Genomic DNA, 16,971 nt, shown 5'->3' on the forward strand with positions numbered 1-16,971 from the left:
GAAGAACATAAAGTGAATTTGTACCTAGACTTCAAAGAGGACAATTTTTGACCCATATAAAAGAGTGGAATTCTTTAAAGTATTCCATTTACCACTGTAAATTGAGCCTGTGCTACAAAGTAGATTCATGCGTATGCATCTTTATTCTTGGGCTCTTTTTCCTCTTTGCAGTGTTGCATCATAGTCTCTGACATCACAGTATATGAATTTTACTGCTTTTCACTCCACTTACTCTAGGAGGGAGATACAGAAATGGATGTGATCCTGGCTTCTCATGAAGAACAAACTTGTGGCTGCTAAAACCTGTCAGGGTCTTTGTCTCTGTCATCATCAGCTAGGGAACTGACTGCATATGAAGGCATATGATCAGAAATTGCTGAAAGAAATCACAGCAGTGCAAGTGCAATTTTGAAAGCATAATTCTGTTCTGAAATATATTTCTTCAAGGCCTTGGAGGCTGAATTTCCGTGGTAGTATATAGGAATCTGATGTTCCAATCCCACCAAATTCTAATGTGATAAATTTACCCTTTAGCTACATGTCAAAGCGGTCCATTCCTTGTGTGGGTTTTCTGGTGTTTGATGATTACAGCGAGTGGTTGATAGTCCTCTGAAAGACATATTCTTGCTACTCCTACAGTCTGCAGAACTTTGATCCAAGTCCAACACGCTTCTGAATTTTGCTAAAAAGAAAAGAAAAAAAGATTAATTTTAAAGCAGAGGACATAAAATGGGTAGGTGTTACAGTGCAGTTTCACCCATCAGGTGATGTTCACTTAGTCAGGATATTGACTTAGGTAGTTTGGAAATAACAAATACTCACTTTCTTCTTTTGGCTAATTTGATTAAATCCAGCAGCTCCTATGACTACTACTCACAAGAAGCAAAAGTGAAGATTTCTTTATTTTTTTGGGAGACCTAGACAAGGCAGTTTAATTCAAACTGCAGATTTGACCCAAATTTTCAAACAATACCAGACTAAATAATTTAAATTGTGAATTAGAATAGTTACTGCTAAGCCCTATCTTCTAGTTGGCATGTATCTGCATGGGTACTGCCATATAGTATTGGCAAGTATTTTATGTCTTGCTTCTTACTCTACCGTTTGTTATTCCTAATGAAGAGCTAGAATTAATAACTTTTTGCTGTAAGAGAGAATGAAAACAGAGAGCAACAGCCCATTTCTAGCTGGCTCTGCAAGGCTTTACTCCAAAGCATTCACAGATACGTGTAAAAGCAGCATTAGCTGACTAGACAAGACCTAGACAACCTCAGTGACCAGCTCTTCTACTATCTTAGTAGACCCCCAAACTTTCTTACAGAAACTGAAAAGTCTAAACTGCATCATAGTAAAGGATAAGGAAGAAAATAGAATGATTTATTGCAACAAGGTGTTTAAGCAGTCCACAAATTTAAGATACGTTCTCTGGGGCTTTAATATGTTAAATGTTACCTCTAAGTCTGCAAATGCTACTTCAGTGAGGGGGTTTTTTCCATGCATGCAATAAATTCTTTTGGCTGTTCTACAATGTTCTTCAGTCTTAGCAAATCTTGAATACAGGCTGTTTCTTGGAAATACTTTGATGTTGTTTCTCATCCTGTCTTCCCTGAATTGTTATAGTATGTAATGCCGCTGTAAACCCTTTACAGCAGTTTTTAACATGCTGAGAAATTAACTATTTGCTGCCTTCAGTTTCTCCACAAGCTTCTGAATTACGACTAGTACCTCGTGGCTGACAGCGTACCTTCGTTTCTCTGAAAGAATCTTGTAGGAAACATTGTGCACATCTTTAAAAGAAATGTAATTCCACCTTTTACACACTATTTTACCAACACAGCAAAAAGTTAAATAGAAAATTAGCCTGAGTCAAGGCAGCATGTGCAGAGTGAGTGTTATCGCTACCCAACATGCTGATGATTTCATGGCAGCTACCTGTGTGCCTGTTTTAACCCACAGCATGGGTAAGGCAGCTGTCGTGGTAAGCACGTTTCAAATACTTTTTTACTGAGTGTAAATGTAAGCAGTGACTGCCAAGCAGCACTTTAACCTTACTTTAACGTACACTTTAATGTACTGTAAATCCACATTCAAGCTTGCCTTGTGGAAACTCGTACAAGCCTGTAGTCAAAGAATTGTAGTAATTAGGGAAGTAAAATTTCCCTTTGCAGAAGCTGTTTGAGTTAGATGCAGTTACATAAACGTCAACTCAGCATTTTGTAACAGTTTTAAACTACTACTTGTAGTGCTTTGTAAGTAGATACATTGGGGGCACATGCAAACATTCTGCAAATGACCTGCAGGCCTTCCTCTCGTGCCTCTTCATGGATGCAAGATTTGCTGTTTATCAGCACTCGGGTCCCACAGCTTACTTTAAAGACACGTACCCGAAGGGTTCCGGGCTGTTTGGGAGAGACGTGTTGGAAGGCGAGCGGGAGGGCTCGCATGGTGACAGGGGTACCGTGGGTGCGGCTTGCGCTGTGACAGGGGTGCCATGGGTCCAGCTTGCGTGGTGACAGGGCTGCCGTGGGTGCTGCTTGTGCACTGTGGCAGGGGTTCCATGGGTGCAGCTCACGCTGTGACAGGGGTGCTGTGGGTGCAGCTTGCGTGCTGTGACAGGGGTTCCGTGGGTGCAGCTCACGCTGTAACAGGGGTGCTGTGGGTGCTGCTTGCATGCTGTGACAGGGGTGCTGTGGGTGCAGCTTGCGTGCTGTGACAGGGGTGCTGTGGGTGCTGCTCATGCTGTGACAGGGGTGCTGTGGGTGCAGCTTGCGTGCTGTGACAGGGGTGCTGTGGGTGCAGCTTGCATGCTGTGACAGGGGTGCTGTGGGTGCTGCTCACGCTGTGACAGGGGTGCTGTGGGTGCAGCTTGCGTGCTGTGACAGGGGTGCTGTGGGTGCTGCTTGCATGCTGTGACAGGGGTGCTGTGGGTGCAGCTTGCGTGCTGTGACAGGGGTGCTGTGGGTGCAGCTCACGCTGTGACAGGGGTGCTGTGGGTGCAGCTTGCGTGCTGTGACAGGGGTGCTGTGGGTGCTGCTCACGCTGTGACAGGGGTGCTGTGGGTGCAGCTTGCGTGCTGTGACAGGGGTGCTGTGGGTGCTGCTCATGCTGTGACAGGGGTGCTGTGGGTGCAGCTTGCATGCTGTGACAGGGGTGCTGTGGGTGCTGCTCACGCTGTGACAGGGGTGCTGTGGGTGCAGCTTGCGTGCTGTGACAGGGGTGCTGTGGGTGCTGCTCACGCTGTGACAGGGGTGCTGTGGGTGCTGCTCACGCTGTGACAGGGTGCGTGGGGCCTTGCCTGGGGACAGCCGATGACCCCGGGGGAAGTGTGGGTCAGGGCTGCAGAGCAGACCCGTGCGGCTGGTGCCACAGCAGGCGGCGGCTGCCGGCTCAGCCCAGCAAGAAGAGGCAGCCGAAGGCTCCCTCGGGCACCGTGCCCCAAGCACTAACGCTCCTGCAGCTGAAGATCCTGCAGCCACGAGAACCCTGCTGAGGCTGTTTCTCTTCCTGGAGCAGATCTCAGAGAACGTGACCCCAGGTGCACACGTTTACCCATTTTTTAAAACACACTTTGGGCTAGGTGAGACCTGGGAGTCAAGCGCAAGCGGAACGCGTCCTGCCTCCTGCCGGGGTGCACCTGGCCTTGGCCAGGCCGCGATCACACGGCGTGGAAGGTCCCAATTGGTCCGTTTCCACCGACCGACGCCTTAAAGCCTGGGGGGGCGGGGGGCGCACCTCGGCCGGCCGGGCTGCGGGGCGCGGCTGCGCGCCCTTGTCCTGGCGAGCGCCGGGCACCTCGCTCTGGCTGCGGGGGGTCCCGGCGGGCAGCGCCCCCCTGGCTCCGCGCCGCGGCCCCGCCGGCCCTGCCGAGGTCGGGGGGTGATGGTGCCGCAGCCGAGCCCCGGCCGCACGGCCCCGCCGCGGGGGACGGCGCTGGGCAGGGCCGGCCGCTCCGCCCCCGGGCGCAGCCCGCCTCGCCCGGTGGTGCCACCCGTGCTGCCAACGAAGTTTACAAAGTTGTTTCAGCCCTTCAGCCGTGCGGCTGCCGGCCCGAGGCGGGGGGGTCGCGCCGCTCAGCGCGCAGGGCTCAGCGCGCAGGGCTCGGCCCTTGGGCCCGGGCGCCGGGGGAGGTGAGTCGGGGGAAGGTGTCGCGGGCCGGGGGCAGCAGCACCGCCGTGCGCGGGCGGGTCGCTCTGCTGGCGGAACGGCGGCGCCGCTGCGCCCTCCTTTGCGGAGCGCCGGTGCCTCAGCGGTGTCCCGCTCTTCCGCATGCCGCCAGCTGGGCTGTCCGCGGGGGGCCGCCCGCCGGAGAGCATCGTCTCGGCGGGCTCAGGGCAGCCGTCGCTGCCCCGTGCCCTGTTCCCCGGTGCCGAGCGGGGCTGCGGCCCTGCCCGCCGGCCAGTGCGGGGCGGCGCCGGGGGCTCCCGCCGCTCTGGCAGCCCCGGGCTCTTTCGTGAACCCCCGGCTCGCCCTCAGGCGGGGAGGCAGCGGGAGCAGAAGCAGCCGAGCAGGCCGCTCCTGTCTCCGCGAACGCGGGCGGGTGCCGTGGCCCCGCGCTGCCGGCCGCGTTGTGCAGGCTGGGGCGGGTGGGGTGAGGCGCGGGCGGGTGAGCGGGCTGAGGGGCCGCGGCCTCTCCCGCACAGGGAGCGTTTCCTACGGGCGGTGCCCCGCAGTGCTGCTGACTGATGGTGGTGTTGACTGACAGCCTTCGTGTTTGCGCTCCGGCGTGCCTCCAGCCGCGCCGTGCGGGGTGGCGGGCGGCGTCACGGAGCAGGAGCTTTGCGCCCAGGTTACCTCAGGAGCCGCCCGGGGGGTGGCGGGGCCGGTGCGGCCTGCGTGGCGGGAGGGGCCCGGTGGCGGCGGCGCTGCTGCTGCGGATGGAAAAGAGGTTTTTTGTGCCCCAGCAGCAGTTTGGTGTCAGTCTCACACCGCTTACAGCGCTAGTGCGGTGTCTGATGCGGGTTTCGGTCTTTCTTGATACTGAATGCTTATGTCTGTACATGACGGGTATAAAAACCACCTTAGCGCTCGCTACCAGGGTAATGGATTTATAATATATGCCAGTAGAACAGATCATGACTGCAGGTAATGAAACTTGGGTAGCGTCACAGTTGGGAGAATGGTGAAATCCCTCTGGAACACTTTGACTAACGCAACATACTTTTCTGTTTCCTTAGTTGCAAGTCTGTGGTTTTTAACAGTAGTTTCCAGGTTATTTTCACTTTTCTTTTTAGACGGCATATGTGAATTAATCTGAAGCACTGGTAAAAGGTTATTGTTTGTCTCTGGGATGTCCTGAGGACCTGGATATCTGGTCCCCAAATCTATCTTTAAGGACACCAATATTGTACAACTCAAAAGGTAACTGTCACACCAAAAAGAGTGAAAACTAAATGTCAGCCTTCTCTATACTAAATTCTCATCTTTCTTGACATCAATACATCAGAAGTCACTGTTTCAAGTACAAAGAGAAGTTAAATTTCTCTGAGTGGACTAAGTAGCAAATTAGATTCAGGGCAATAATAGTTTAGTCTTTTGGTCTGCCAGTTCTTGGAGACTTAAGTTCGCTGCTGCTGAAATGAAGGACGTATATTTGCTTCTGTGTGAGACATCTCTCCCCTCTTTTCCTTCCATCTTGTGATGGACTGAAGAGACTTGTAAAGAAGGTAGCAGAAATTAATGCGCTGAACAGCATTACTCTGCAAGCCTTTATTGTGGTTTCTTCAGCCCACAGGATGCATGTGCTGCTTCTAGCAGATCTCTCTCTTTTCCTCCTGTTTCTGTTCACTGACAAATGATACACTGTCATGATACTGTAGATGGGTAAACGGTGGCCATATGGAGGGGTAAAGAATATAGTGGTCTGACCAGATTACCTCTCCATCATTTGCTAATTTGCAGTATAGGTATATATGAATGTGCAGTCTTACATAAAGGAGGGAGTAATACATCTTTAGGGATTTATTTCTCACTAAAAATGCAGATCTAATCTATTGAAGTTAAACCTGATCTAAAAATATAATTGATTCCACTGTCCATGACTTATCCACGCAGAAGCACTAAGATGCCTGTGTCGAGGAACTGACTGAATCTTAGTTGAAGGCTCTGGAGCTTTCCAGACCAAAAAAAAAATCTTGTCAGGCCTAGACTTTTCAGTGCAAATCTGATATATTTTTTTATCTTAAATACTTGCCACCAACTTTTTGTTTTCTTTTACCTAGATTTTTAGACACCAGTACCCTTTCTGGGATAGTTATCCCCCTCATCTGGTAAGGTGGATCACCACAGGGTCAGATAAACAAGGTATAGGATAGCAAGCCTTGTCCAGTCTACCTCACTAGTTACTATCAGATTTATTCTGTGTCATGTCTCAGGCTAATTTGACTTCCTTCTCACGTTCTCATTTTGCTGTGTCTCTGTGCCATGTGTTTGTTCTGTTGTGTCCCAGACTACCCCTTGCTCTGATACCTTATTTTTGCCAGTCAGAAATTGCAAAGTAGCCATACCTATTGCACAGTGGCAAGTCACCGCGTTACTGAGCTGTGGCTGAAATGGGTGCGCCTTCGAAGAGCCTGTGGCCCCCAGAGAGCCACACCAGAAGATATTCTTCATCTCTGCAGTATCATGCAATAGCCCTTTTTTCCTCACATGACTCACCTTATGCTTTAGTCTCACAAAGGGGGTGTCATGAAAGGTGAAGGGTCTTTCTAGGGAACTTCTGTTCATCAGAGAGCAGTGTAAATGGAGGCAGGGGTCCCATGCAATTGCAAGAATAACTTTTTGACTAGTTGACTCACAGAGATTGTGGAAGTCTTATTTCCACTTGAAAGCAGTAGTGAATTAAAATCCAATTAGGAATCTAATGACACATTTTTAATTGTCTGTGTTGCTAGAGTTTTTTGTAGAACTGAACAGGATGAGGTACACCAAGCCTACTAATCAAATACAGGTGAGTGGATTTGTTTGTATGTGCTTCCCAGCCATGCAGAACAGGTAGCCTGAAGGTTATCTTGTACTGCGTATAGAAAAATAAGCCGCCTCTTTATCCTGTTTTACCATTACTTCTTGCAATGGTAAAAGTGGACTAGAAAACTAAATACTCCTGTACCTCACTCACGTGGTCTTGTCCCATGCAAACTGTCTCACTGGCTCAGATGAAGGTGGTTCCCAAGAGCAAGTTTATAGTTTCAGAAATTCTGAAAACTTTGAAAACAGGAATTGTTGCAAACCCAACTCCAAACCAACTACCAAATAACTAAGGAGATTCTTGGAGCATGCCTCTTGGGTCTTCTAGTGCAATCTGAAATAGCTTGGGTTCACTAAGGTCAGTAGCAGAGTAGATTGAAAATTTCTGCTAACATTTTTTCCATTAAAAATGATTTTTTATTTGAAGAGAATATGTAATTTGCATCTCAAAATCCTTTAGTTTAAAGATGTAACATTCCTTGATGAACTAGAAATAGAGTATACTTCAGATTTCAAGCCATTTTTTTGTTGGTTTTCAGGGAGATAATTGATTTTTTTTTCCCGAGAAGTTACATTTTTAGCAAGGACTTTTGGAGGAGGCAGAATATTTCAAGGTTGTGTTTGGTTTTTTTTTTGTGAAAGTGGTGTTCTTCAAAGATGTTGTTGTCAACCAGATTTTACCAGCTGAAAGTAGCTCCATTTAGCAGTGAGTCATTAGGAAAACCTGAAAGATAAGACAATTAAAAGGAGCATGTGCTGCTTTACTTACTTTTCCCAGGCCTTTACTTCAGAGCGGGGATCTGTTTCCAATGCAAATAATTTGTCAACAAATGGAACAGCTCATAGGATTTGGCAATACCTCCTGCCAGAATATCATGTTACAGGCTACACCTGTATATACACCTATATATATACACTAATATCATGCTGTTATTAATATAGTTATTAGCATTTAATTTCAGTTCTTGGGACAATGCAACACAATAAATCATGCAGAGTCAGATGAAGTCAGCTCTATTTTGACTTTACTGTGCTTGGAATGTGTTGCATATGTTGTAAGGTGCTCCCTCGTAACAAATAGGTTTTGCTTCTCTGAAGTAACATTTTCTGTTTTTGAAAGAAGTTGATGGTAAAATAGATATATATAGTTCTATAACAGTTCTGATACAAGTTCTATAACTGCTAATGTCACTACTGTTTACTTGCAAACATTTATAAAAACTTATGTCGCAGCCACAAATGTTAGCTAGAGTTGTTGCCAAAATACATAACTGGCCAAATTGTATTTGTATGCAGAAAATTATAATAAGTTAGAGACAGAATTTGTGGGGAAAGCACACACTCAGATACACATGCACACATACCACCATCCTGCTCAGGTGTTGGGTCAACAGCTTCTTGAAGACTCAAGGTTCTTGCAACCAGCAGGCAGGCAAGGAACAAGAGGGAGGGGGAACAGGTTGTCTTGGAGATGGTGTCCTTGAGCAAGGCAGGAAGAGCAGGTGGAGGGAGGGAAGGAGTGTGTTGGTCCTTGAAACATGCGGGGACTACAGGGAAGGTGCTCTCACAGCTCTGATGATCCTGTGATTAGTCTGTAACAGTGAATTCCATGATGATTGTTGCTCGTAAATTTAGCATTCTTTTATAAGAAGTTTGCATTTCCAAGCAGTTCTTAGCTTTTCATTACTTAAGTACATTAAAAAGGAAGCATCTAAAGCAGTAAAGCAAGAGGAAAAGATGCATTTCCACTAAAATCCTAACTTAGTGTAGCTTTACTTCTTGAGGACCCTAGCAGTGCTAAGCTTGACCGGCCTTTTCAGTATGGATCCCTAAGAACTGCTAATATTTAGGCAATAAAAATCAGAGAAGGTAGTACTGGAAGGAAAGTGAGAGGTTCTATGATGATGTTGTCTGCACACTAGTTTTTCATTAGTTTCCATGCTAGAAACAGGATGGGGAATAAAAGATTCTGCCTGCTTCCTTTACTTACCTCTGTTATCTTTGGACATCTTTTTTAATACATGGATAGTTTTGTTTGCTATTTCCATAGAGCCTGTCAAGTCACAAGCCAGGCAAGTGACTTTCTTCTTCCATCTGTGTGGGAAGCTTTTGGGAGAGGCAAATTTTCTTAAAAACCCAGAGAAAATTAGTTGCTTGGATGGAGATGCTTAAAAAAAAAAAAAAAGGTTAACGAGGACGTGATCATCAGTCAGAGACTTAGGATCCTGCATCATTGTGCACAGAAGGGAAATAGTTTGAGTTTTTTGTCCAACATCTGGATTTGTGGATTCTCATGCCATGGTGGGGAGTGGGTGGTGTCTCCCCCAAGTCTTCAGTAGCCTGTTTTGGAATCATTAATACTGTCACTTTAAGCATCTTTTCAGTTTTTTCTCCTGTTTCACAGTTAATATTGTGGAGACTCTACTTCTGAAATATGACCTGGGGTTTTTTTCCCTTCTTTAGTTTTAGGTATGGATTTTTTTCCTTAACCAATAATCTTCTGAAAATGATGGATTTAAATTATGATTGTAGTGTATTTATAACCCACAATATCTTCTCCTAGATATTTTCCCTCCTTGATTTCTGCTAATCTCCTTTACCTTGAAATAAATTGGAAGTAATTTTATGGAAATCTAAAAACTTGTTGCGGTATAAATGAAGCGTTGAGCTTGCATTATGCAGAATATCAAAGTAGATGATCCTAATGATTCTCTTAATCTTTAAAAGCTAGTCAGGACTGTTTGGAGACTTCCTGTTAACGCTGGTTGTCAACAGAATTTGGCTCTCCCACACAAATTTCCTCACAGGAAAGAAATTTGTACATAATTTAAAGCTTTTGGGTTTTAGACCAGTGCATGCAGGATTCCTTTGTTACCTGCCTTTGCTGCTTCCTTGATTTTCATGACATGTTTCTTTCAGATTTGTCCTGTTGCGGTCTCATAGGAACTCCAGCCTTCCTGAGATCTCTTCCTCTGCAGTTAAACTCCCCACACCTACCCCATGGTGCACTCTCTCCTAAGGTGAAGGATCATGAGAGATTGTGTACATCATGAGAAGTTAGCTGACCAGTGAATTCCGGCTATGTAGAAGAGGCTTTTTATGACACATTTCAATTCCTTTCTGAAGCAAAAGCATGAGACTTGCATGTTTTTACTTGAAAAGTCAAGATTGGGGGAATGAAAGTCCCATTTTTCATCTAGTTCAGTCCAGATGTTCATATGGTTAGGTCAGGCTTTATAATGCTTCCATGAGAGCTTAAAGGGTAGTTGTCTTAGACATAGTAGAGGGAGAAAATATGGATATTTTTTGGATGCACGACTCCATATCTGTCAGTTGTTTTAAATGTGGGACCTGAATTTTTACCTTGAGCAGTCACAAATCTTTTAAAAATACAACATTGAGGTCCACTGATGTATTCATCTTTCTCAAGGAATGATCACCTGTCATCATTTTCAGATTTGTCTTTGGTCTAATCTTCTGTGATGGAAGTTGCACTACCTTTGCAGTCAGTGGTTGTGTCTACTTTCCTGGTCATTGGATGGTTTTTCATGTCTAGTTTGTCTGCCACATTACACACAAGTGTTACTAGTCTGTTGCATTATGTGCATAGGCAGTATTTTTCTCCAACTCTGTGTCTAGGAAACTTCTATCTACTTGAGGATCGTTATTTTGCTCCCTTTCATCTTAGCAGCTCCATTCTTCTGTCATTCTTGATAGGTCCTGCTTTTTTTGATTCTTGATTTTTCTTTGATGTGTGTTTCCTTGATGGGACACTTGGCCTTAATTGAGCTCAATAAGCTGTAACTTTCCCAATTAAATTGAAAGGATTCTATGACAGGGTTCACTGTCTACCTGGATGAACACTTGTTCAAGGGCAGGGCACAGTAATAGGGAACAGAATGGCTTCTTTCAGCAGGCTTGTGCCATCTTAAAATGTGGTGGTACATTTTAATGGCTTTGGAAGCTTTTCAGTGTAATGCTAGAAGGTAACTGACAGTTTTGAAGAGGTCCCTATTCATGTCAGGCATACTACAGATCAACTGCAGGTTATTTTAATGATAATTTGGTTGTAGGAAAACATATTTCTCATAGCAAAAGTATGCAATCTAATTTCTATTTCCAGTGATTGTAAATCATAACTGTTCTCTCTCATAGGAGTATTTTGTATAAATCCATGGTGACCTCTGTATTAAGCAAGCTTACTACATTTTTCTGCTGATGATTCATGTTTTGAAGTGTGCTGCAGAAAGTTTGTACCTATAAGCAGATGCTAAAAAAAAGTATTTTACTGAAACCTAGAACCTTGGAGACATGAATGCAATTAAACAGCTCTAAGTTGTTTTTTTTAACTATCACAGTTAGAGAGAGCGGGGTAGTCATGAGTCATGACTTACAAAATCTGTGGATCAACAGTACTCTGTACCTATAGAGTCTGGTGATTTACAGTACACCTGACTGAAAAATCATGATGAAAATGTCATTTGAAATACTAATGTGACCTGCCTCTTGCAGACCAGTCCAAAAATACCTCATGATTAATCATCTGTAAAAAACTCATAAAGCCCACATCCTTGTTTAGTGTCATTTGGAGTTATGCTTGTTTGTATCAGCTCATGATCCTACCTGTTTTGCATAGTGAAGTGTTTGTAGCTAAAAGAATGGAAATCAGGTGTCTTAGCAGAATAGTCTTTTGAATTTGTAAGCCATTTGGTTTCTAAAGGAGATGTATGAGTGAATAGAACTACCTGTGTTATTTAAAATTGGCCTTGGAATAATTACATTGCTGATCCAGGAATATGGAGCAAACGGCAGTTTTAATCTTTCATGTTATTACCAGCATTTGCAAAGTATCAGGGCACTCTGAGAATTATGATGAGCTGTACCAGCTTTGGAAGCTGCCATAAAGATTAAGAATTTTAGCATATGCTCTAATTTAATTTTCTGCTGTATTCAAGATGTGTAGCAAGTTTTTTATGATGGGTATGAAAGGTGGGGCAACTTGTAAGGTGAGGCTCCTGTGATACACATAATTTGGTTTTGTGGTATGGAACTATTTAGAAAGCATGGTGACGTTTCCTGAATCATGTCTGTACTGTTTGCTAAGCATAAACAACTATAAAACCATATAATGCCTCTTTGTTCCACCATTTTAAACCTGCATTCATATTTCTATTCTCTGAAATAGTTAGCTATCTTTTACTTGCACATTTTTTCTTTTTTCTTAAGTCTAATGAACTGTGCGGAAATCACCAGCCGTAGCAGCGCTTACCATCATCATTAGCTGGGCCTGTTCCTGCAGTTGTGGCCTCCTGAGAAATTGTTGAGATGTGAAAAAGAAAGAAAAAAATCTCCCAAACTTTTACATCCAATATGTTTGGAGTCTGGATCAGATCTTGTCAAGACTGTCTTCAGGCTGCGCTTGTCCCACTAATTTTTTGGTATTTTTAAACCTGTTTTTAAATTGGGCCATTAGTTTAAACTCTGCGGTGACACTGGCTTTGATTACCTCATATGCTGGTGTCTGTGAGGAATGAGCTGTGTTGAAGTCAGTCAACTTCAGGTGTGTAAAAGCAGTATGAAAGGAGGTCTCATCCAGACTTTATACTACTGTAGTCTGAATGTGGCTTGCAGTGGCATTCAACCTGATCTAATTGTGGGTGGCTGTATAGAGTCCAAGCAAAGATTCACCTAGCTCATGTTCACTTTTTGACACTATTTAATACTGGAAAAGTCAGGAAAGGGATTAAGAAACAGGATGGTTATGGAGTGATCTTTTCTTCTGTGTATCTTCCCAGCTACTGATACTTAGTCAGACTTTCTGAGCAAGAGCTCCTCATAAAAGCACAGCTGTTCATGCAGCTGTAATAGCCAAATGCCCCTTGTTATGTCTGACCTGTATTCCCTGTGACAGTGTTTCCTAGGCTGGTTCATTTTCCAGGGCCTCCTTGGCTGCCAGCACGAGTGCTGTGGCAGGCTCCAGTGCCTTCGGGGTGGGCATGCAGCGAGCCCACCTGCTGCAGTAGGAGTGGTACCCAGTGCTGGCAGCTGCCCGCTGCCTTCGGAGCATCCCTACTGCCCCACTCTGAGACTGCAGTAAGAGCCATCCTAAGAAGGAGTTTCCTAAAGTGGTGTAATCATCCTTTGTCTTCAATTATTTTTCTTCTGCTGCTTGTAACTCTGCTTTAGGGAGGATTTTGACAGCTAAGTTCTTTGGTCATGAAGCCAAATTGTTTCAGCTTTGGAGAGTATTTGAGCGATGGTACTGGGATGATTGGAGTTACAAAAGAGTGAGGGGGAGAGAGTAAAATTTACCCATGCTTGCAGATTTTTGCCACGTGGTTGCAGAGGGGGGCGAGGGATTTGCTCATCCAAGTCCTGGTTTGGTTTGGAGTCAGTGGCCTGGTCGCAGTGCTTTTGTACTCACATGAAACATGGGCCAGGCTGTTGGACTTCCCATAGCTGTTGGAGAAATCACTTCATCCTGAAAAGCCACTGAAAGTGTGACACTAACTCTCAGAAGTTCTTGGAAGATGCTGTGCTTTAAGAGGTATAAAGCACTGCCAGGTTGGAACTGAAGTATAGAACAAAGCAGTCTCTGGCTGAGTTACTCTGTGATCAGAGCCTGTTCTCCTTAAGAAGCTGATTAGACAACCTAAAGTTCTTGTTTCCTCAGATTCTGCCCTCACATCCATGCAATGCCAAGCCCTGTACTCTGAAGACAACATATATTTCAGATTCAGATAGTTCTCGCTGACTTTCTGTTGGAGTTGTTTCAGATTCTGCCAGTCATGCTGGATCAGAACCAGGCTATGTTCCTTTATAATAGTCAAATGCCTCTCCAAATACTTCCCTCTGTGAAAAAATTATCAAATTTGTGACTACTTTAGGTAGACCTATTTAGAAATACAAAAATGCAAATTAAAGATATAGATAGGAAGCCAAGGTGTTGGATGTCATCTAAGCCCTGGTAGCTGTTACACGTGTTCTTAGCCTGTCACAAATACACAGTACCTCGGTGAAATAGTTTCTCTGCTTGGTTTACCCCCATGATAATGAGTTTAGATCATATAGTTTCTTACAAATGTCAGGTGAGGCATGACAACTCATCGTTAGTCAGTAGTGCCTTTGAGCCTACATGCTACTGGGAAAGCCTGCTCCTTTGTTACTGGTACTGTTGTATCAATGGGTTGTACATGTACAAGTTTGAAGAAGTAGTATTTACATATGACCTCCTAGAATGAGTTCAAGATCAAATTATAGCCAAACATGAATATATACAAATATTTTCATGCAAGGGGGTATAATACAAATTTTCACAGAAGCTCTTTAGAATCTGATTAAGTTATAAAGGCTTCCCACCAAGTTCACTAGCAATTAGTTCTTTACAGATGAAAGTCAAAGCCCTAAGCAGTAAGGATGAATCTTAGGAAATGTTTCAGAATTCCATAATCCATTGTCTTAATTGTTTTAAATGCCATGATCCATCAGATTTCATCAGCTGTCAGTTGCCTTCCATTCTGTAGCTGTCACATGACTCTTCAAAAGCACTGGATGTAAATTGTGATGTGTGGCGTTAAGATGATTAGAGTAAAAAAGATACCACTTGAATCCTTGTAGGGACTTCAAATTATTTTTTAATTTACCTGTATTTCTTGTGGGTTTTTGTTCATATTAGTTGATTATCTATATTTCTTGTTAAACTGGCTGATTTTGCCTCAGGCTTCCTTTTCAGAGCTAGTTTTGTCTTCTCTTTCCCTTGGACTTCTCTCTCCTCATTCATGGTCTCATTTGCAGTGTCTCTGGTGCAGCCCATCAAAAGCAGACATTTTCAAAAGCTTTTTCTTCTAAACTTTAGCACTTAATTAAAGAGATGGCTGCTAAGAGATTGTGGAAAACATCATTAAAACGATCTGATTGCTCTTTTCCTGGCCTTCTACCCACAGGTTTCAGATCAAAATTTAGGAGTAAATGGGATAGCAGCATCCCAAGATATTAATGTGCTGTGACAATGGACAGAATACAAGGAGACTGTGCCAGTCCCATGCCACCAGGAGAGGCAGAGAGGAGCAGGACTGAAGAGCAAGATCCAGGACTAAATGTGTTGGGAAAAGCACATGAGTTTTTTCAGATTTGTGATCTGGAAGGCAAAGGCTTCATCACTCGTCAAGACATGCAGGTAAACCAAAATTGGCTATGTGAAATGCACAATGAGAGAAGCTCCTAATGCCCTTAATGAGTTGAGACTAATTTGGCGTTAAAATTTTTAACACCTTCCTGATAACTTTAAAGAGATATGTGGTATTTGAAATAATCTCTTTGAAGTCTTACATAATGCTTGCATTTGCTTCCACAGACAAAGCAACAAAAAAGTAGAAAATCAGAGGAAGTTTGAAAAATGCCCTAGGAACTTAATTCCATTCTCGGTGACAAAGTTGAAAATCCAGTAAATTAATTACTTCGACTTGCCACAGCATCATGAATGTGTTCAGTCCACCAATTTTATCCTTTTGGTTTTTTAGCAAAACTGTGTAAAAGAAGTCTTCACTGTGGTTTCAGCTGCCATTGTTGAACTCTGAGCTGGATGGCATGTTTATATAGGAAACAGAGGAACAGTATTTTAGTGTTCACAATAATCTTACCAAATTGTTCTTAAATTGTTTGAGGGGCCAAAATAGCATTTGATGAAAATTTTGATGAAAAAGCAACTATGTAACAGTCTTTTGAAAATGGGATTGGGTGCATATTGCAGATATGATGATTTGAACCGATATGTGGCAGAAAACGAGCATGCACTCATGCTTGACAGGCAAAGCGTAATTTCATTGTGTTAATCCATTTCTACTTCAGTACTTACGGATGGAATAGAGTTGGGGAGCAGTAGCATAATAAATCCAGTGCGAAGTACTAAATTTTGGAACCTCCATATCTTCAGAAATAAAGATGTGTCTGTATATAGGAAAATGCAAGCAAAACACTTTTAACTATAAATGTTGGAAAAGCAAAAACCTAGTAGTAAATTACTTGGATTACTAAGTCTCAAGAGCTTTTTGTGCAGTTGTTGCTGAATTTTGTGATGACCTGTGCTAATTCTGCAATGTTGAAAAAAGGTAGGCGTGCAGATGCTCACTGTGCTCTAAACTTTACCGATATACATTATCTCATTGAAGTAACTGCAAAAAACAAAATATGTTGTTAGTGGTAATATTGGTAAATCCAGACCCAAAGAGAATTTCATGTATTATAATTTTATTGTCTTTCCAAAAACTGAATGGTATATATTTATACCTAGTGGAAGAGCCATATATGTATGTATGTGCATATAACTCTTTAATACCTGTTTTTGCAAGGAACATAAAAACTTTTGTTTCTGTTTGATTCTAGGTTTTGTGCTTAGAGTGCTGATAAGTTTATACTTCAGGTTCTAAAACACATGTTGTGAAAGATGCAGTAGAGAAGGGTTGCAAAGAGCAAAAAATACATTTCTTCTATCTCACCATGAGTATTTACTTAACATATCTGACAACTTCAGTATGGATATAAGTGTCTGGTCCATTTAAATACAGACATAAGCATGCTCAGAACACTTGAGAAGTTTCTTTATATTTGCTCAGACTTCCTGCTGATCCAATTAAAGATAATATTACAAATAGAGACCTTTGAAGATACTGGGTTATCCTTATTCCACTCAACACTTTAGTAAATGAAGAGTAATTCAGCTGAAATCAATGCAGTTCTATTGACAAAAAACTGGGGTGAGACACAACTCCTCCATTTGACTTTACAGTAATTTAGTGACAGTGAATAAAAATTATAAAGAGAAGCCTTCTATGCTAATTCTAACAAGTCAGAAACCCTTATTCCTGAAGCCAGTGATAGCTTTCTCATTGTCCTATCTTCCTTGTAATTTGGTAATGAATTAAATAGAGATTTATTTGGACACCAGTGACAGTAATCTACAATGTTTTCTCATGGATTTGGTACCCATTATTTTATTAATGTACAAAATGA

At 43.4% G+C, this 16,971-nt stretch overlaps 1 protein-coding gene across 8 annotated transcripts in view; it reads left to right on the forward strand.

Moving 5' to 3' along the window:
• The first annotated feature begins 3,786 nt into the window (after positions 1–3,786).
• Positions 3,787–16,971, forward strand: part of CRACR2A (calcium release activated channel regulator 2A) — a 60,954-nt gene continuing 47,769 nt past the window's right edge. For 2 of the 8 annotated variants that reach the window (XR_008822211.1, XM_056341231.1), the window contains exons 1-2: positions 3,787–4,127; positions 14,907–15,139. Coding sequence is in view for 7 of the 8 variants with exons in the window: in XM_056341231.1 (XP_056197206.1) it covers positions 14,972–15,139 (168 nt within the window). In the remaining variant the exon portion in view is untranslated. Of the gene's footprint in view, positions 4,128–4,825; positions 5,359–6,890; positions 6,947–13,287; positions 13,511–14,906; positions 15,140–16,971 lie in introns of those variants that run through there. The other 6 variants (XM_056341223.1, XM_056341230.1, XM_056341226.1 and 3 more) reach the window with 5 other exon arrangements.

The sequence above is a fragment of the Falco biarmicus genome, chromosome 5, assembly GCF_023638135.1.
Source record: "Falco biarmicus isolate bFalBia1 chromosome 5, bFalBia1.pri, whole genome shotgun sequence".
Lineage (NCBI taxonomy): Eukaryota > Metazoa > Chordata > Aves > Falconiformes > Falconidae > Falco > Falco biarmicus.